Genomic DNA, 22,811 nt, shown 5'->3' on the forward strand with positions numbered 1-22,811 from the left:
CCCGTAATGCATCAGCACGTTTGGTCATCAATATTGTAGCTTTGCCAACAACAAACTCTCTAGGAGAATCAACAACATCAATGTCAACTCTGCAGATTGGTGTGTTGCCAATTACGATGTCAATGCAGACAACGATACATAAACAACAACCACGTGCAACGAGTCTGAATAGTGAATACACCAAAACAACTGCAACGCTAACTTCATCCAGTGAGAGCACAGACGCTAGTGTGATAATCATTGCTTCTACTGTCGGTGGACTTGGCTTTTTGTTAATTGTGATTATTACCATACTAGTGTTGTGTATTTCAAAATATAGAAAAACGAACCAACAGACTAGAAATTCCGAAATAGTATTGAACCAGCACATTGAAGTTAACGTAATTACACATCCATCGCAGGAAAACCAAACTTTACATTTACGTGAGAACATAGCTTATGACAGCGTAGATGACCAGAGTGAAAGCAAAAATATTTACTTAGAAGACAACAATTTCCATGAAAGTGTCCAAAACACGCGAAATGAAGGAAGTGCTGACAACGGGAGGCAAGTCCAAACTTTACAGTCACTTGAAAACATAGCATATGAAAGCGCAGACGACCATGGTCAAGACCAAGATCCGTATTCACGTGACAACATAGCATACGAAGGCGTCGATGGCTCAGATAATAACCGAAATTCGACATTTCCAGAGAATTCTGCATACAACAGAGCTGATGACCCGGGAAATCATCAAACTTCACATTTACTAGAAAACGTGGCATATGAAAGTGTTGACAACCATGGTAAGGACCAGACAACACACTCATGTGAGAACATAGCATACGAAAGTGCCGATGGTATGGTGAACAACCGAAATTCAAACTTTCGTGAGAATACAGCGTTCGAAGGCGCTGGTATCCAAGGGAATGATCATATTAATTTAGTGGACACACATAGTGACGACCAGACCCAGAATTTACGTGACAAGGAAACACACGAAGTCGCTGATGGACAGAGTGACGACGGAACTACGAATCTACGCGACAATATAGCATACGAAAGCGCCGATAATATTTCTGCGACAGATACGGCCTACGCCGAGGGCAATCTGTATGAGACACTTGAAAAGAAAGTCAGACCCACTCCTGATGGAAATAAAGACACTAAAGAAGACGGAAATACAAGTGTTGACAGACCAGTCGGGTCAAACTACGACGGTGGACAATTGAGAGAGGTCGGAGGTCAGGAGAGTGCAAGTGGCCAACGGCTAACAACCGACCGAAGTTCTGTAGCGGGGAATACAACAAACAAAACACTCGATGAAATGTATGCAAAGCCAAACAAAAAGAGGCCGAGTACTACTCTTCTGTAGACGAAATCTAGTTGTGGTCATAGTTGACTCTTGCAAGGACGGCATTTTAATAGCTCACTGACTCCTTTTGGCCAATATCTCATGAAAGAGCTACCAGTCCGTCGGTTTTAATCGTCTGGGCGAAAGTTGCGTGTAGTTCGATACACAGTGACCGCCGCTGTAAGCATAAGAAAGAGGGCTCCGTTTCTAATGCTTACAGCGGCCGTAGTCGTGTATCGTTTTTATTCTTTACGTTGTGCATCAAGATCTTTGCATTTACAACAAATGTAAGTTTTTTACAAATAGACTAAAAATACAAGACTATTCTAAAAATCTCGGCAAAAAACACATTACACGAAGTCATACCTTCCGACATTTTTGACTGACCTAAGCTTTCCAAAGAGGGCCAGCTGTCTGTTAATACGAGTATTTTTGTTGAATTTCAGAGAATATTTTTCAAGGAAAACAATATGAGTAGGTGAGATTTATATTTAAGATCACAATTCGTAAATATTCAGAATAATAACCAACAATTAAAGTAATAATTTATATTAAATCACCAGTGTTATTTATTATACTCAGGAATAACTCATGGAGTCGTGGTCCTCAGGTTACAAAATATATCTACCGTCGCTTCATGTGGACGAATGTTATACCAAGTTTGTAAATTTGACTTTACTTGTCGTGATCACAGGCGTTCTGTTTTCTGGGTAGTTTCTATAGGCCTAAGTGTAGTTTATTCTACGTTTCGACGTTCTCTTCCGTAGGCTATAGCGTAGGCTACGGAAGAGAACGTCGAAACGTAGAATAAACTACACTTATAGAAACTACCCAGAAAACAGAACGCCTGTGTCGTGTTTCGACAGGCATGTTGTGTAGTTATACCTTACTCGAAGTATTTTTTGCATTTGTCCTATTTTCGAGGAGGATTATATGTGTACAAATTGTATAGTGCTTGTTATATGCAAATTATTTAACAGGTCGTCACAGGTCGCAAACACCCATTCGTTATTTGAAACTCTTTGATATGCAAATTCATATTTACAAAACACAACAGCTTTGCCAAGCCGTATCCTTTATGCAAAAACACTGGTATATTACACTATGCGGGTTTTCATCAAAACAAAATCCACTCATTTCTTTTTCTCCATTAATAGCTCGAACTTTTTGTATATTTTTGAATATTTTTCAGTATATTTGTACATTTTATTAAATATGTAACCTTGTTCTACTCATGAAATCAGATAGAAATTCCTAGTGCTCAACTTCTCATCGCAACCTGTAGGCCTAGATGTATGTAATTTTCATGATCGTTGATTACAAATTAGGCACTAAGTGCTAGCAAGGTTAATAGTAGGCCTACTTCGGATTTCTACAAAAACAAGAAAAAACTCATGAATTTTAATCAGAAGTTATAGTTTATCCAGGGGAGTAACTCCTTCTACCATTTACATAATTGGATTATATCTATAGTCATCTTTAAGGGACAAAATTGTTAGCCTTTTGGTTTTGTATATGTCAAGTAAAACTACTCTATTCATCTCTTATGAATTGAAACACATAGAAAATTGAAAAACGATGTACATGGACGAATATGTTTGTCAGTGATAGGAACGAGGTTGAAAATGAATGCCAGTTTGTTTTACTATGCAACTTTTCTCATAGTTTAAGGCTGAAGGATATTCACCGATATTATTTCAATCCTCTCAAAAAGAGAATATTTATCTCTCTGATGAAATCAACTTATCCACATGTAATTCAGCGACTAACATATAGAAAATATACATTCAATGCTAAGTGAATACTGAGAACGTGGAGTAAATGTTTGTAATATGTACCTGTCAATTTATGTTACTTTCTTTCATTGTTATGTTAGATTGCATCGGGCAGATTGACCTTACTGAAAGTACAATTACTGCGAAAGATAGGTAGCCGGACAGACTCCTTGATTATCGTGACGCCTGCAGATCTAAACTGCAGACTGGGCCTACTGTGACTTCGAATTCTGATGGGAAATCCAGTAAATACGAATTTGTTAGAAAAACATAACAGTGGAGGCTTTGGTTTTGGAATAGACGGATATGAATCTGAAATAGATGAAGAAAAATTATGCGAATACAAGATACAATTAAAGTTTAACTTCGTTTTAATGCTCAAATAGTATGTCTTTCCGGTAGTTATGAGAAACTCATGTTGTTTAATGCTTAATATTCATATTTTCTGTCTGTAAGTGGAGCTTAGGGTATATATTTCTACCATCACCCTTTCATCAGATATCAGAGATACCAAAATATGGTTGATTTCACTGATCTCTAACGTAATGCGAGATTTGTAACAACAATTTCTAAAACCAACAACTTATAATTCTAATAAAAAGCGTCCATTCAACGTTTCCAACAAATTGCTGTTTAGTTCATGTATAGGACGCCCGTAGGCTTCACATTCACACTTCCAACTATGTAACAACTTATGCATTTTATGTCGTGTACAGTACTAGTCTTTTCTCTCTTCGTCCGTTTCGAAACTACCTCTATAAGAGATTTACACACCTTAATATGACGGATAGACACATTCTGTGCAGCACATTCTATGTAACCTTACACATTTAAATATCGTACAGTTGTAGTAAACTAATCGTCTAACCCAATTTATTGTTTGTATGTGTGTTTTCGTTCAAGTAACCATCATCCCTTGTCATAAACTTGGGCCCTACAAGTTAGTAAACTGTTCCTTGTAACAAAAGATCCTTAATCGTTACGAATTCTAAAGAGGTTGATTTTATAATTCTCCAACAAAGCTAGTTTAGTTTTCAAAGGCATAAATGTTTTCTTTGTTTACTGATCGATATCAAACGTTTTAGAAACTAGATGCCTGGCGCACAGTCCATGACTGTTCCTGGTGAAATGTTTTACTCTTAGGCTGCGTTCACAAAAGAATGGGGGGGGGGGGGGGGGGGGGGCTATAGGAATTCAGGGGCATTCGAAAATTTTAAGGGTAGTAGGGTGACTTGAAAATCTTGCTTTGCCTATGAGAGGGGCTGGAAATTTTTTGGCTCCTTTTACTTTTTCCGATTCCAAGGTTTATCGTTCAATGAAAATCTAATAACATTTTAATGCCATCCAATTGTTCTACTGTTAGTAATAAACAAGATCTATAACAATTTTGTCGCATTTCATTACTTTTATCTCGAAAAAAATCTAAAAATGTATGAATTTTCGTAAAAAGCAAACAAGTAGGCCTAGTATCGTGACAGAAGCTGCAACTGTTGATAATTTTTTTTTCGATATTTCTATGCAATATATCAAATACAGTTTCTTGCTGTCATCCTACAGCATGCTGTAACACACAATATTCAGTTTGTCTACAAAGGTCTGTACATATAAATTTCGGATGATAATTGAATTAGAGTCCAGACTGAAAGTCATTTGTCAATGATACAAATGCGGGGGTACATATGCTCAGGCTGTGTTGGCAAGCTGAATACTGGACAGTTCAACATTCTGTAGGGAGTAGAGCAAGAACACAGTCGTATAAACTGAACAAGAGTATTGTCAAAATTATCAAAGTACTTCCCTGCTACTGCCTACAGACAGTGTCACTTTCACTACATATACCGGCAGTGACAGAGATAGCTCTGACTATGAAGTAGCTGAAGAAGAGTTCGGGTCATGTGACGCTCATGACAGTGAAACATACTGTGGAAGACCGGGGGACTTTGAAGTTATCAGGGATATTTGAATTCTGGCATATGAGAATAATCAAACATTAAAGGAGAAAGATGGGGTCACCACGCTTGATTTTCTAAATCTTCACATTCTCATTATCGTAAAATAACACAAAATAATTAAAACTTTGTACAGTAAAGACTCTAATTTAAATGAAAAAAATGTGTGACTAAATGGAAATGTTTTAATTTTACCAAATTTGCAATTATTACACCAAACATTTAGATATTAAAACGTACTTTTGATGGAATATTTTAACCTTCCAGTATTTTCAATTTTTCAAAGCTTTTTAGTAGCATCCAATGCAGCCAGGAATTCACAGTTTGCATACTCTCTCTGATTTTTGTGTGCTCTTCAGCAGGTGCCATTGACCTGGCCAGAGTTGGAGTAACTCAAGTCGGCCCAGACTGAAAAATCAAAAAAGTCCACGGACGCGTTTAAAAGTGAATCAATGAAAAGACTGGCCTTGGGAGCATGGCTCTAGAAACTGGTAATAATATGGCTCTACAAACTGCTAATAACAAGCCGTGTTGAACATCTGCGAGCAGAACTGCCAAATAGGCCAACATGTTTATTTTTTTCTTTGCGTGCATCCCTTATAAATATGCGGCTATATGAAAAATGGGGGGGGCAACTTGAAAAATTTTGATCATGTAGATGGGCAGACTTGAAATATTGTTGGGAATTAAGGGGGATCTGGAAAAAAAATTAACCGCGATTCCTCAAGCCCATCCATTATTTGTGAACGCAGCCGTAAATTGTTGCGGACTTTTGATGCTCAAAGTTGAAATGGCATGAGCATTTTCCCGATAGTCGGGAAACTTCGTAGTCATTTTTACCTGGTGAAAAATCTATTGAACAAAATGTGAATAAATTTAAAACAAAACCCGAGCCAAATAATGACACTTCTCCTCATATTATTTTAATAACAACATTAAATAGCAGCAAGCAATTTCATAAGTTGGTTTGGGGTGCAAACTTACATTATGTTATTTCGGCCTTAAGTTGATTGAAGAATCACCCGAATACTAGTAGTACAATTTATGCTCGCTGGCTTTTTATTTCAAAGCGTTCTTTTCCAGTTTGAGAACCATAGACGTCATAAATTAAAATGAGTTCAAAAGCAGAACCTCAGTTATTGAAAATATCATGTCGTCGGATAGGCATCACTGATTTACAAAGAAAATTACCATCTCGAACCACTTTCAAAAGAGAAGTAAAAGTAAGTCAGATGTTAAATATTTGCTTACGTACATTTATGACGCACGGCAACTTCAATGTTCTGTAACTTACGATGTCAACCTCTGCTTTTAAATTACTCGTTTTCCTAAAATCACTTCCCTGTGGAGCAGGTGCCGTTCGCCCTCAGCGGCGAAACGCTGGATACCTGGGAAACGAGACCTGGAGTTGGCGTGATTTTGCATGCAGGTCGCCATATTGGATTTTTCTTCGCGACGAACGCTGATCTTCAGCTGTGATCCACACCTTCGAGGCGAGAGGTGAAGCATTTCGTCCACACTCCCTGTCAGTCCGAAATATACCACCAAACATGTCGCTGAGAACGCTACCGCTGCTGTTCATAAATCTTGGCGGCGAGATGCTCTACATCTTGGATCAACGGCTTCGAGCTCAAAGTATACCCGTCGATAAATCCAGAAAGGGTAAGTCAAGTGTATGTAATAGTGTACAGGGTGCGGAAACGCTGAACCTCAGTAACTGAGCCAGAATTATTTGGATATACCGTTCTGACAGCTATAGCTCGGTGGAAGCTGCGGTTGTCGTTTGTGTTGAAGCACACTGGGATCCCCCTGTTAGATTTACATTCCACATACATTTTTTCAGTCGGTTTTATTGATATCGCGACTGTCAGAAACTGCAAAGACAGCATTTGAGTCTTGACATGATTTTCGCCACCTGTCTATTATTCCTGTAATTGGTTGTCGTCAACAACATTGTTTCGACTGTCATGTTTGCATTCAAACAGTCGTAAACAAACATTCTCCGTTTATGAGCCTAATACCGGTACAGAACTGTACAAGACCGACGGAAAGTTGCACAGCTCCCCAAAATCCCAGCACCGATGAGCTGGCAGCGGGACGTCCCCGCCTCCAGTACGGTGTAGAGGTAATAATATTGGCAAGTGTAAAGAACGGCACGGGCGAGATAAATATCAGAATACGTGGAAAACAATTGCTGACGTCAAATTTCATGAAATATAACTTTGAATTCGCGCGATCAATTGCAAGAGCATGCTAGGATACAAATCCCAATTGATGACTAATAATAAAAAAATCTGAAGATTCCCTAAAATACAAGTACAAGTAATCAAAACCTTTTCCTTGTGGTTGGCTTTCACCTGGCTCAAAACATGGATTTAGGAGCCCCAGTGTGTGTCTTTGTGTCGAAGCTCAATGTATCAATTAACTGGTTTATTATGGTTAATGATATTGTCATATAACACTGTTTATTATTATAACCAGGATGAAATTTGTTTTGCGCAATGCAAGAAATATTTGACATTTCTTCTGTGAATTCACACATAAAAATCATGTGTGATTCATGAAGACACATTTGCACAATTTACCTCGAAGCTGATGCAGTCTGTAGTAATTGATGGCAGATCAGCGTATGCAAAAGCAATGCTGGCCTGTGATTGAAAGTTATTATCCTCATTTTGTATTGCCAGGATAAAATACTTCCCATGATGCACAACGGTACTCTATGTAGGTCAGCGTTCAAAATCACTCCCCTGTTCAACTTGACGTCATGCACATGGAAATTTACATTTCCAAATTTTCGTCTATCTTTCCTTGGAGAGGTTGTGTTGATGAAATGTTGAATCTTGCTACAATATACACACTACGTATCTCATGACACAATGAAGTGAACCCCATGGAAATCACTTTAATCAGAAATGCATGAACTCCAACCTTTTCACCCCTATTTCCTTACATATACAATGTAGGTCAGCCCATTCCCCAATGAAAGCAATTTGGATTGTTCCACAGCTTGATGATAGGAGGGGGGGTCAGTGTGCACGTTGTACATGTACTTGAAAGTGTACATGACAAATAGAGGGCAACTTAAATTTTATCTGTGGCGTCTTTGTCATGATATTACACCAGTCAAATATGCAATCTGTGATGTGCACTCTACATTGGTTATAAATTGTCCACATGTACTTTTAGTACAATGATATAGTTTTCAACATACACCAGTAGCAAGCTGAAAGCAATTGTGAACATCAAAGCAGCTTTAGGATAAGTGAATGTTATTGATCATTCACAAATGACAAACAGCACACATACATTTACTTACCGTACACAAATTTTTGAGTGCTTGAAAAATAGTGTGTCGAAGTCTTGTGGTTAATTTACCCAGCTTAAAAGAAGTCGAGGTACTGGCCAACATATATGTTGAATTACATGATAATATTATGAATCCATTTGTCATATTTTTTTCAAAGCTACTCATGAAAATCAAGAGTTTTGATATTTGTTGTTACTTTTCACTCAGTCATAAAAACGTTTTGATGAAACAGTCCCTATTGATAACTGAGAACAAGGTTTGTATTTGCATCCATGGGCTGCACATGCTGACTGCGTCAGTAAGACTGTATTAACATGTGAAAAATCATCACGCAAAATGGCTGGCCCAATCACGGCGTATTGTGCAGTGGTTTTAAATTGAAGAGAAACCATGCTGTTCCGTTTGTTTGAAAATGTTTTTTATTCTGATCCTGAGGGAATTGTCTCACTCCTGCTGGCAAAGTCACTCATTAAAAGTTACACAGAGCCAGCAGATATCATGCCTGTTGCAGTCTTCTTTAATTACATGTATTTAGATGTCCTTGAGATTTTAAATGCTCCTGAGATTCACATTTGGGAGAAAATGGAATATGAAACAAAACCTAAATTAACATGTTTAAAGAGTTTTATGAGTGTTATCCAAGGCTAAATAAAAAATCTCTGTGTTTCTGGTAACATACCTTTTAGAATTAAAGGTATACAGGTAGGTTCGGGGGATTTTTATGTTGTTGGCTTAAACCCATAAAATAAAGTAAAATTTAGAGGATGAATCCTGCAACTCTTATTTTTAAAAACCCTTTGACTTTGAGCGCCAAAGTCAATTTTTGTCACCCTTATAAAATATACCTCAGTCAATTTTTGTCAGATTTTTGCCAAAATTTTGATAAAAAACTGAGGCCAATGAAATGTTGTGTTCATTTGGTCCAAAATTATGAGAAAAATTACAGAAAAGTTCATAAAAATTTGTAAAATGTTGGACTAAAATTTTGGTGGGAAAAAATACAGCACTCAAAGGGTTTCCTCTGGCCTTGTACCGGTGCGCTACATTAAATCTTATCGATTAAAAAGCTTCGTGTTTTTTCCTTTCTGTTTTGCATGCATGTATAAAATGTAATACCACTGAAGCAAACATACTCTCCTTTCTTTGATCAGTATCAATGGTAAAAAAAACTATTGCAACCGTGATATGCCAAAGGCTATCATTCCTCTGTGTTTAAAAAACTCAAGTAGCAAATGCTTCACTTTTGAATATCTAAACGTTACATAAGCCTACACCTTATGATTAATGAGTTGCATGTCTGTGCTGCAGTGAGACATTTTAAATCTGGCATTGAAAAAATTGCAGATAGGATTGAAAATCCAACAGGTCACATGTTGAACGTTGCAAGAATTATCACCAAATCTTTGATCTTAAGGTTGCTTTGTTGCTGAGTATAAACAAATTTCTTCTCGTCAGTTCCTTGTTGACTTACGAAAGATTGGCATTTTCATAATGCGTATGGGGATCATGCGTAATACGGGTTTCATGTTCATCACAAATGTCTGGGTTTCTCCTTCTATGGCAATTAAAGTGTTTATGTTGTATCGAAATGGGGCCCTATATTGTTGTAAGCAAATACATGTATTGCCTGCACAGAGTCACAGCCCAGTGCATGCAGTCTGAGCTGTTATGTTATTGTAAACCATTTTTATATACCCACTTTTTTGTACACGTATGGAAGGCCAACTTCTCATAAAACGCAAATGGATTGTATTAAGGATCCACATTGGGGACTGATATTTGGACTCTCAACCCTCTGAATGCCAAAGTCACTGTTCGTCGACTGCATAAAATTTAACCCAGAAAATTTTCTTTTCAAATCCTTAGAATTTTTTCATTTTTCTTCCAAAATTTTGTTCAAAATTTGTAGTCAAGGAAGAGTAATAACTATTTAGTCCAAATTATCAAAAAAGTACAGAAAAAATCATAAAAATATGTAAAATGTTGAACTAGAATTTTGGTGGGAAAAATTACAGCACTGAAGGGGTTAAACTTTTACAAAACTCCTTTGGTCTACCAATTGTCAGGGCTTATTCTGAAGCTCATGGAGTAAAGAAAATCTTCATAGGCTTACATTTATGAGAATCAGAAATTTTTTCCTGTAGAGTTAACAGAGCCATGACGGCCATTTTAAATTTCAGGTGTCAGTTTATATTGGGTAATGTATGTTTCTGTAAGTACCAAATTTTGAAAGAGAGTGGTGGAAAGTTTTCTTGTGAAAAGTTTGAGAAAAAAAGTTTAAATCTTTTAATTTTGAGATTTGTACGAACATAAATGTATTGTAGGAAGGAGTAAAAAAAATGCACAGCAATAATGCGGTAATGCATGTCACATGTCTTGCAAAAATTATGGAAAATTATGTTTTACTGTTCTTGCCAAGTTTGATTGTGGCAAACAACTTGCTTCATCATATGCTGTTCATATTTTCAGGTTCATTACTCGTCATCAATCAAATCTATTTAATTTTGGCAGGAGTAATTTTGATATTTCAAAAGAGGAAATGATAGTTGGGTGACCGTTAGAAATGAGTTAGAGATGGCACATCAAATCAAGTGGAATATTTAACAGGTGGTTCACTACATGTAAATATTGTGCTCACTGAACTCCCATCTGACTGGAACCTTGTAGAGAAAGAAGATAGAATTCACAGTATTTATTCAAAAGTTGAGATTACAAGATACATGTAATTATCGCTGACGGCAATTTTATTGCAGCTTAATTATGAATCATAGGATTAATTAGGAATCATTGGTGATGTAGAAATTACAGTAATATAAAAAGTCTCATGTAAAGTTCTGAATCGGCACACAATACACATGTGTGCTTATCAAAATTATAGTATTGCTTTGCATGCAGAAAGTCAATACATAGTAAGATTGCTACATTTTAGAGAATTTTATATTTGCCACATCACAGGTGACAGTGATCAGCCATTGCTTTGTGTAGAGATGCTTCTACTCAACCCTTGAAATCTTGATACATTGTACTTGTACATTGGTTCATCACAGCAATCCTCCAACACCTTGCAGTACAAGATGGAAGCTATTGCCATATCCTGTGATTTTTCAAGCACATTGTTATTATTATGAAGTGATTGTCAGAAAATTATAGAAAATAATATTTTTTTCCAACTTGAATACTGCAAGAAGCTAAATATTACATATCGAAAACCTTGTATATACTTAGGAAATATGGTCATTGGGTAAATACTGTAGATAAATAGAAATAAATAAACTAAATATTAAGCCTTGCATAATATCAATCTTCACATTTGAACAGGCTTTCAAATTCAAGTTTAGCAATTTTTGGTCATTTTTGACATATACGTGTTCTTGAATTTTATAGAAAAAAACACAAAAAGCATTGACACTTTTAAAAGTTCCCTTTTCATTAAATGACGAAGATGTCAAAATACCTTATAGATATCATTCATAATGTTTATGAATGTCTTAATTTTTTTCTACCAATCTTGAGAAAAACGTACATCAATAAAGATAATGGGGACACATTCTACAAATCACAGTTTCTCACTCTTGAAAACTCTCCAGGGTCTTTCATGTAAAATTTGTTGTACAGTAGAACAGACCCAAAGGGAATGTTTCTAAATTAGCAAACACCGTCATTACGAAAGTCGCCGTGAGTATTTGAAAATGAAAACATGCTTTTGAGGAAAAGTGCCTAGCCTCATCACCAGTTGCACAAAATCGATACTGTTTAGTGATTTTGTCAGCTGGCCTTGGTGTCATTTGTATGCCGTCAATGAACCGTGTCAGTACCTCGTGAACTTGCTGGAGCGTTTCCAGACTGCTACATCCATATATCCTCCAAAAATTAGATTTGTTTCAGATCACGAAGTGCATCACTTCAAACTCATGCATTGTGGTATTTTTTCTTCAAACAGATATTAACCCTTTACCTATAATGGATTAACCCAATCCTATTGTTTTCTATGGTAAAGTTGGACCTGTAGATAGGGAAATGGGGTGATAAGGTTGGACAGTATCCTCACCATAGAGTTCCCAAACAAACAACTAATACCTAGCTCAAATGATTCACGATATGCTATTAATTACTAAAATTGATGAGTTTGATATATGAAACTGCTGCCACCCTTTCATGCCCCTGTGACGATGAAAGGAAGGTAAACGTAGTAAATATTTTAAGAAAACAAGAGCAACTGCAGTAAGAGTCTCTAATTATTGTCATTAGCAAAATGAGATATATACATCATTGTATCATTTTTACTCTGCGTTTAGGACAAGAAACAAGTATTTTTGTTTTGTCCCAAGTTATATGGTTTCTCATGATGAGGTGTACGTGTATCTAGTGAATATGTCAAATATAGTGAGTGTTACTAATACTGCATATATTTGTCTGGTATTCTGAAGGACAAGCCTTCGTAGAATTTTGACATACATAACAACGCATTCTCTTTCAACAAACCTGTATTTTCTATACAGTACATCTGCCTATTGTGAACAGAGTTGTGAATGTATGAAAGATATGTTTGTCTGAAGATTTCAAACTGAAAAAAAAGAAAATAATCCTTTTCATGATATTTTCAAGGAAAATATCTGCAATGTTAATTTTTCAGTACTGAAACATCTAATCATGATTTGTAGGAAATGTAGATAGAATAAAATATCTCAGTAGCTCATGAAATTTGAAATTCCAACTTGTTGAAGCTATCAATGCATATAAGAACAGAATATTGCTACTTCTTGAAGTCTTATCATAGTTTTAGCATGTCACTGTGTAAATATTTGATGCTAAAAGTCATTCAGATATATGTGTGTGTATTTGTACAGCCGCTGTGTGTAAATGCCGCCTTCACAATTGTCCTGTATTGATTTTTACGAACAACAGAGACGCTGGTTCTTGCTGTCAGTGTGGAGGAAATATGCTTGCTTTCTTTGCCAGCATACTTATGCTTCTCCTAAGCTGTAATTTTAGAGCGTCCTTCAACCGCTGTTTTATAAAAATAAAATATAGCAGAAAATTGAACAGGTCGAAAATCCATTACGCTGGCCGACTGTCATGGTGACTGCATGATGGAAACTACATAGCTGTTGTCGTCATTAAAATCATAAAAAAAAATTGAGGAATAAATACTTCTACGCACACAGGAAGGATTAAATTTAGTATAAATTTAAGTGGGTTGGGTCTTATCAAAATATAGTCTTATTTAATGATGTTATATTTGCTTGAACATTCTGCAACCCCAGTGCGTGGAATTGTTTATCAGGGTACCTGGTTTCCATGGTGAAAAGGGCTGGAGTTTCCATAGCGACAAAACAATGATTTCCTGTCAGTGCTATCTGGCAGTCACCTCGGTGATCACAGGTTTTTCTAACCGCGTAGCCATGGCGACAGAAATCGCTGGCTGAAAGGAGGACAAGACGTGGAGCGGGGCAATTAGAGTTCAATGGAAGCTGTTCACATCTGACATTTCCCAGGCTGTCCAAGATGATTACTGCCGCATCAGGGTTCTTTGCAGAAAATCAGGCGATGCCGTAACGATAGGTCACCGAGCTTCTCAGTTTTCATCTCATGCAGTACAATCACTTGTAAGTCTTTATATTTGAGACAACCAGAGGTGGCAGTCAGGTCACGTGAACTGCAAAAATTCTCGTACCTGCCATGTATTTATGTGGAGCTCAATACAAACAGTGTTTTAATTCAAAAAGCATTTTGGAAATAAATCGTATGGGTGCAGCCTTCATCAAATTGACAAGTTGCAACGTATTATTTGTAAGATTATTATAACATAGTCCCCACGGACACCGTCCGGGGGGACTTATAGGTTGGTCGTGTCCGTGCGTGCGTCCGTCCGTCCGTGCGTGCGTCCGTCCGTTCACGCAGATATCTCAGAGATGCCCGAAGCGATTTCATTCAAACTTGGTACAAGGATTACTTCATAGTCATACAGATGCACGTCGATTTGTTTTGTGATACGATCCAATATGGCTGCCAGGCGGCCATTTTATTACGATATTTTCATGTACAGAGCCATAATTCAGGCATGTTTCAACTGATTTTATTCAAAGTTGGTACAAGGACATTGACCAATGTCATAGATATGCACGTCAATTCTTTTGTGATACGATCCAATATGGCCGCCGTGCGGCCATTTTGTTACGATTTTTTCATGTACAGAGCCATAACTCAGGCATATCTCAACCGATTATATTCAAACTTGGTACAAGGACATTGACCTATGTCATACATATGCACATCAATTTGTTTTGTGATACGATCCAATATGGCCGCCAGGCGGCCATTTTATTACGATTTTTCATGTACAGAGCCATAACTCAGGCATGTTTCTACAGATTTTATCAAAGTTGGTACAAGGACATTGACCAATGTCATAGCTATGCACTCAATTTGTTTTGTGATACAATCCAATATGGCCGCCATGCGGCCATTTTGTTACAATTTTTCATGTACAGAGCCATAACTCAGGCATATCTCAACCAATTTTATTCAAAGTTGGTACAAGGACATCAACCTATGTCATACACATGCACATTGACTTGTTTTGTGATACGATCCAATATGGCCACCTTGTGGCCATTTTATTACGCTTTTCATGTCCAGAACCATAACTCAGACACGTATCAAGCAAATTTATTCAAAGTTGGTACAAGGAGATTGACCAATGTCATACATATGCATGTTAATTTGTTTTGTGATACGATCCAATATGTGGCTGCTGTGCGGCCATTTTGTTATGATTTTTTCATGTACAAAGCCATAACTCAGGCATATTTCAACCAATTTTAATCAAAGTTGGTACAAGGACATTGACCTACCGTATGTCATACATATGCACATTGATTTGTTTTGTGATTCGATCCATTATGGCCACCATGTGGCCATTTTATTACGATTTTTCATGTCCTGAACTACAACTCAGACATGTATCAAGCGAATTTATTCAAAAGTATTTTTATCACAGACCTAATTAATGAAGAGGACTCTATCCTCTCTGAGGACCTGTAATCAAAGCACCCATTAACAAGTGGGGACTGTGTCATCAACGATGACTTGTTATAACATAGATTGCGGAAGTTCAAAGAAAAACATGTTAAGAATCTTCCACATACTGTTCGTAGTTCTGATATTTTTAGTGTCAAAATGCAACACTTGCCCTGATGGGTAGATTTGTCTCTACCCAGAGAGTTCCTCCTTCTAATTCTGTCCAGTCCCCCTTTGTTTTGCCAAAGTTAATTGTACCCTGTCACTGAACAGTTCAACGATTGTGAAAGGAGTGATCTCTCGCATGAAAGGCAGTTTTCATTACAAACTTCCCTGTGTTTACAGCTAACAATGGATCTGATGTATCGTGTTGAAAATTCCTGTCCAAATATTTACGGTGGTAGTACTTCAACATTTTATTGCCACTGGTATGGTTTTTGCTATTCCAAACCCTCGTGACACAGTGAGGGATAATTTAACTGTGCAATGTTGCATGACAAACTCAACTCAAATAGTTTTATGGTTCAACCTGACAAATTCTTCAATAATTCAGTATCAACAAGTACAGTATGCGTCCATATTGTAAAACTTGTTTGAATTTACACTTCATTAGAAAACACATTAAGGTGGCGTTGCACGTAACACAGCATATTTTGGTTAAAATAACTGGTTTTTCCAAAATTTCATTCAATTTTCATTGATTTGTTAGCCCAAGATTAAAATGTTGATTGGGTTCATCTGTTACTAGCATGGTAAGCAGTGGTAACTTAATAGTTGAGAAAGAAATGTAAAATTATACAAACTGCCCAATTTCCTGGCCTCTTTTTTTTTCCCGATTTCAAAATTTCAAAAACAGCTAACTCCACTAAGCAAAATTTTTTGAAATTTTCACATTATTTTCTTTCAATACTATAAAATAAAATATCACTCTTGTTTGACAATAAAGTTCTTACATTTTGAATAAGAGTCATTTCAATTTTGCTTTCGTAATTTCAATCAGGTTTTCTAATGCCAGTCTTTAAACCCCTACCATTTAAGAATGAGAATGGATATGGCAAAACGAAATTGTTTTCTGTACGTATACTCTAGTTTCAAATGAGATTTTAAATTTCATAAAGTAGTATCAAGTTTTTGACTTAAATGAATTTCTATTATTAACACTAAAATTATGGTTTTCTAACCAAATATGTACTCCTTCATCTTTCACGTTTCCTGTTCAAAACAATTTGTTTTTGTTCGAGTGATATTGCTCTTCAGAAAAAAAAACGAAATAAAAAAATGTCATTCAGATATAACTGTGTTAAATTGGACAAGGTGGAAGAATGTGCAATCGGAAATTTCACATGCTGTAGTTTCAAAGGATACTAGTCTAATGTAAAATTACTTTTAAATTAATGTTTTTAATGATGGTAAACTTTGAAAGCAGAACACAAAAAATCAACTGATTTGTTTGATGCCACATTTATGAAAAACTATTCTTGGACAGGTTGCATTCCATTGAAGAGGTTCCATTGATTCCATGGATCAACAGTCAAACAACGGCATGATCTCTGTTTATTTTCATGGTTTTGAAACCCCTAAAAATTGGTCGCCTCTTTAAGTTTTGATCTGCAGTCCCAACTTTGATGAATCTGGCAAAAGCTCCTCTTGCAGTAAAACGTACAGAGATAATGCCAGTGTTTTGTTGGATTTGAAAACTAAAACTCTCAAGTTACACTATTATAGAAAGGAACTGAAGGATAATTATTGTGGAAATGTCTCCAAAACAGAAAATTTCATGGCTCTTTTTTCTGATAGTCTGATCAAGTTCCCTATTTAGAAAATTACGGAACTCATTTACGAAATTTGTATGTCATCAGTGAAATGGCTTTCTCATACTCATATGTTATTGCTGACAATTAGGAAAATTGCAGAACTCATATATGAAACTGGTATCATGTCATTAAAATGGCTTCCACGTACTCATATATTATTGCTGACAACTGCAAGAAACACAAATGTACATGTACACTGTCCCTGAGGATTTTCAATGAAATATTGTAATGTTCATTAGAAATGTGATATATTGCAGCTAGTGATAAAGCTTGTGGTTTCAAAGTTACTATTAAATTTTATGAATGGTTTTTGTCTTGTACAATAATTGCATAAATGTTTACGACATGTTCAATAATGAAAATATCTCTTTGTCTGTCCAGTGTTCTGCCATTATATAGAGACTGTATCGGTATTGTGACAATACTCCAAGCACCATGCATGGAGTGCCTCCTTCATGGTTATATACATGTACGTGTGCAGTACACAGATTTGACTCAAGCTATTCCATCAATGGCAATAGCGTTGATCACGATTTCAGGTTTGTTACTAAAAATAGCAGCATGCGCGCGACATCGGACAACACTGCCTAAAATTCAGACAAATTTTGTAGTTGTATGCACGGCTGTTGTTGCAGCTTGTAGTCTCAGACATAAACTCATACAAATTAGTGTGACTTTAGTAGCCATTGTAACCCTCTCAAATTTTATTTTGGCCGTTTATTAAAGTGGAAAATGCAGACAAATATTTATTTATGCATATTAATGAGAGAAAAAATGACCTCATTTGTGATCAGGACTACTAGATCTTCAGTAGCCCAGTGTAAATAATCAGGTGTTTACCGGTATCGTTAGTACATTGTTTGAACGGTCAAAATTATCACCAGTTGCAAGAGTACAGTTCCCATTGTAGTTTTAGACCGGAAATTGATGAATCATACAATAATTTTGCTACCATGCTGTTTGATAATAACATTTAAGGTAAAGGGCGCCGAATTCGGACGCGCACACGCTTTAGAACGTTTCTGCGCAGATTCAACTCCAGCCTGTCGCAAATGGGTTACTTTGTAGCGCATGTATTTAACATCACCTGTCATTGTTGAAATTGCGCTTTTACCTAATTTTTTGACCCAGTCCCTTAGAAATACATGTGACCTTTAACCTTGTCATATTTGACCCCCTAAGAAGCTGGTTTTTATTCAATATGAGAGCAAAATTAACATTTCTCTCCCATTTACATGGCGCATATCACCCATTCACCTGGAGATATTGTAAAAAGTAGCGTGGTGAACACCTTCATTAATAGTGTAACTAAATGGTATTATGTCAGGATTTATTCGCTAAGTTTGGTCAAAATGACACCATTCAAAGCGACAGGAAGAAAGTTAGAAAATTATGTAGTGTATAATTTCGATATCGTCATTTTGTAATCGATACTTATGTTAAAATTTCTTTACAAACATGAAAACTATACGTTCGATCGATATGGATCTTAATTCCTGGTATTTATTAAAATTAACTCATTTGCTAAGCGTTTTATAATTACTTTCTTTAGTTTAAGTGAATTATATCATTTTATTTATTTTCTAATGATGCCATTTTAACTTCCGTTTCCATGGAAACGAGCGTGGTGACCCCCATTTTTTATTTCATTTTGCACTTGCACAACTTCAAGAATATTTGTGCAAAGTTTCAAGAAAATGACACCACAACCTAATTTTGACGTAATGCATAGTACTTCACCTTAATGTGATATTGTCATTTATATCCATTAAGTGACCCCAGAAGTTACTTTATGGTAGTGTGAGGTATGAGTTTTGTGCGATTTTTTAGAATTTCTTCAATGAAAATGTCTTTATTGGCAGGATTCCATTTTGAATTATTAAATAGTTATTGAGAGTCCTTATCAGCATTTTCTTTGAAAACCACGATTTTCCACAAAACTAATGTATAATTTAAATATCTGATTCTGTTCCAGGGAGGGAAAAAACAGAGGGTAGTCAATTTATGTAAAATATTATTTTGTTGCGAAAATGTGTTTGGCATATTTATTAACAGATCAATACCCGGTAAATGGCATGAAAAAGAGAAGGGTGGCCCATCCTACAAAATGTCCTCGTAAACAACCCTGGTTTATCTCTTAAAACTGCTTCAAAATGCATTATTAATTGTATAGCAGCTGAGTGTTGAGATATGAAATTATTCATGACCAAGAAATATCAAGAAATCTGGATTTTTTTTCTTTCAACTGCAGTACCTTGGGCTTGCAGCAGTATCTTGTCATGTGATGAAGTTGTTTAAGTTTGAAGGAACTTCTAGATAGTCACAATGATGTCTGAAAGAAAGAAAAGACATTGAAGACTGAAAGCTTATTACCTATTATATCATACCATTATATTGATGGCGCAAATCCAGCGATCTGATCGGTCGAGACGCGAAAAGAACATGGTATATTGGCGATATACCACGGCAAGCATGCGCTTGAGCTCTCAGTTTGAGTAAAACCCCGTTTTTGACGTTCCACGCCAGAATTTCAATATACTGTTATGATAGCAATAAATCACACCCAGCGATGGTATACCGTGATTTTGACCAGTTCACTTCATATATGCCCTCGCTATCGCTTGTGCTTCGTGAACTGGTCAAAATCTCGTGGTATACCATCGCTGGGTGTGCTTTATTGCTTAGATATACAATTGTAACCGATCAAAAACTGTCCTTTGCTTTAAAACCACCTCAATGTCTGTGTTCAAAAGTTCAACCACACTTATTTGAAATATAGGATTAAACCAAAATTTGGTGTACAAAGAAAAGTGTACACAGTGCTATTGTTTTCTACATATAGCAGAGTTCAGTCTTTTTACTGGAATGTTTGGACAAAAAGTCTTTACTATTTGTACATGTATGGTTATATCATACCTGTATTCCAAGTAAGTTTTCCCCAATGTTAAATTTAGATTGCCTTTAAAGTTGGACCTCAAACATGTGCAGTTTTGTGATATATGTAGTTGCAAATCGTATCTCAAAGCACTCTGAAAAAAATGACTAGAAGAGCCATATGGAGGCAATTATACTGAATGAATTCCTCCTGTAGGGCATTGCTTGGTTATGTTGCAATGGCAATCGTAAAGTTTTATTGTAAACTGAATAAAAGTTCAATGCTATATGCCACTCTTTGGGAATGCTCAAGGCAGTGTACTTTCAACAATTAGAAATGTGTTTAAAATATGCAAATTTATTTATTTGATTATTTATTTATTTATTTATTTATTTATGATGACATTTTTGTTGCCGTTTTGAATGAATAGGCAGTGAAAAAACAGTTAGCTATGAAAAATGTACAAAGTTATCTCTAATCATATATTTAATTGTAGAAATATTTTCATAATCTGTACTACACTGCCTTCAAAGACTAGAAATTCTAACTAATCATGATGCACTGACTCATGAAGGCAAACCAAATTTTCTAGAAATAGCACATTTCTGTTCCTTTTGTACACAAAATACAAATATATTGAAAAAACTGCAGTACAGCATGAAAATATATTTGAAGTTTTTTTGAGGGTTTATTTGTTATGGGGGTTTTTTTTTACCTTCTCGTGTCTATTTATAGACAGAGAAGGTATTAGAGTTGAAAACCAATATGCTGCTGTCAAGAACTTCCGTCTGTCAAGACTTCCGTCTGTCAAGATCCGTTGACGTCATGCCATTGTGATGGTCATATCATAAACTGGTGGGGGTGTTCATGGCTCAGGTTGAGGTGTGGGAGAACGATTTGAGCTATGACAAAAATCAAAAGGGACTTAGCGGCATAGCCACAGTGTTAAGCCTTTCTCCAAGGTTTCTTAGTTGACTAAAATCTATTACAGACTACTGAGCTGACGTTAGGGGTACTCACTTTGTGTTTGCTCACTCTGTGAGCGCTAGTGTTTGGTACTGAGTTGCGTGGATATCCCCTCATGGCCTCACGTGATCTGGGCCTGTTGCATAATCTGCAGAGATGATCATATGCCTCCGAGTCTGAAAACTGTCATTGTGTAAGCCTGTCGGCATTTTCCTTGCATTTTTTCTCATTTAATTTTTCAAAATATCGGCGAGTACCTCAATATTTCAAGATAACCCTTTCTTCCCAATCGTTTCCTGGAGTTTCAGAGTCATATGAACGAAAATGAGTGAAAGTTTTAGACAGGAAAATCGGACGTCGCGTCGGCCATGTTCAATGTTTACAGTACAATCAGAAGTTTACGTGGAGGAATTAACCAACAAACACAGGAGTGTTCATGATGCCCGCCCTCTAGAGGCAGACCCTCCTATATGAAGTACCACATTTGATGCTTGTGGAAAGCTTGACCACACAATGGAGCATTTAAACTTTTAGAAAATGACAAACTGAATAAGAGGGTATTCAGAAAATGTCAAATACTGAGGAAAAATGCGCAAATATTCAAAATAAACAGGTTAACTGATTGGTCAGCTATAAAAAACAATGAAAATGTTTATGATCAAAAGTTTTTGAGATGTGCACATTTTAACAAATACAGAAATTATTAACATTATAAATATAAGACCAAACTATTTTTTCAGGGATGGGACAGGTTGGAAATGAGGGGTGAGAGACAAAGGCACTCCTATTGCTGCATGTGGATGCAGCCACACCATTTCATTTACAGCATACTTATTCACTGTGTTGTGTTCAAGTTCCATATTGTACTGACTGTCATACAAGGATAACATAAGCAAATCAAATCAAATTAGAAAAGGATCAATGCTGTTGTGTGGATTTTGCTGAACATGGCTGATATTTCGCCCTATATATTTGGTATCCAGCAAAGGCATATTTTGATGTAAAGTCAAAATTAACACTACATTGCTGACAATATATTTTACAGTTTCTGCATGAATTTTTCTTTTTTAAATTATAGTATATTAGTACTTCAAACAGATTAACAGTTATCGTGATGTCAACCCATAATTTTACATCACAAAGACTGTAATTCTGCCAATTTTTTTTGTTTTTCAGTCATTTTATAAATTTTGCACTGCACAAGATGATTGAACAAATTGCAATGTTTGAATTTGTAAACTCAAAGAATAAAAATCCTTTGGTCACAAATTAAATTATTTTTTGAAAAGAAATTTACTCTTAAACACTTTTAGCATATATTCTTTACACGGTCATGTATTTCAAGGAAAATATGCCTATTAAAAACAGTAATTTCTTCACTTTCAATTTTTTTCATTACTATGACAATTATCAGCCATGAGGTTATACAAACACAAGACCAGATAAGCGTTTTCATCATTTCCACAGGACTCTTTGGAAAATCCATTAAAAACAGTTAAAAGTGACTGGAAATGGTCACTTGGTATACATTTAATTTACAGATGCCAGGTTGTGTATTTCACATGCACTCAGGTCAGTAAGGAAGTGCGTCATTACTATTTTGGACTGTTAATTCTTATTTCTGAATTGTTTAACTTTTTTCCACATTGAACTATCTTTAGGCAGTTTATACTGTAGCTTAGAATTTTTTTGATTGATGTATTTAATCATCTTTTGGGTTCTTTGGGTCCATATCCCACCTCATGCCCCTACATCATCAACTATTTAC

The 22,811-nt window shown here is 36.1% G+C and overlaps 1 protein-coding gene across 2 annotated transcripts in view; it reads left to right on the top strand.

Annotated features, from left to right (window-relative positions):
• Positions 1–6,472: 6,472 nt before the first annotated feature.
• The window catches only part of LOC139142350 (protein OSCP1-like), a 57,658-nt gene continuing 41,319 nt past the window's right edge, over positions 6,473–22,811 (top strand). For both annotated transcript variants that reach the window (XR_011554371.1, XM_070712262.1), the window contains exon 1: positions 6,473–6,720. Coding sequence is in view for 1 of the 2 variants with exons in the window: in XM_070712262.1 (XP_070568363.1) it covers positions 6,609–6,720 (112 nt within the window). In the remaining variant the exon portion in view is untranslated. The remainder of the gene's footprint in view (positions 6,721–22,811) is intronic.

Source organism: Ptychodera flava, chromosome 10, assembly GCF_041260155.1.
Source record: "Ptychodera flava strain L36383 chromosome 10, AS_Pfla_20210202, whole genome shotgun sequence".
In the NCBI taxonomy this organism is placed as follows: domain Eukaryota; kingdom Metazoa; phylum Hemichordata; class Enteropneusta; family Ptychoderidae; genus Ptychodera; species Ptychodera flava.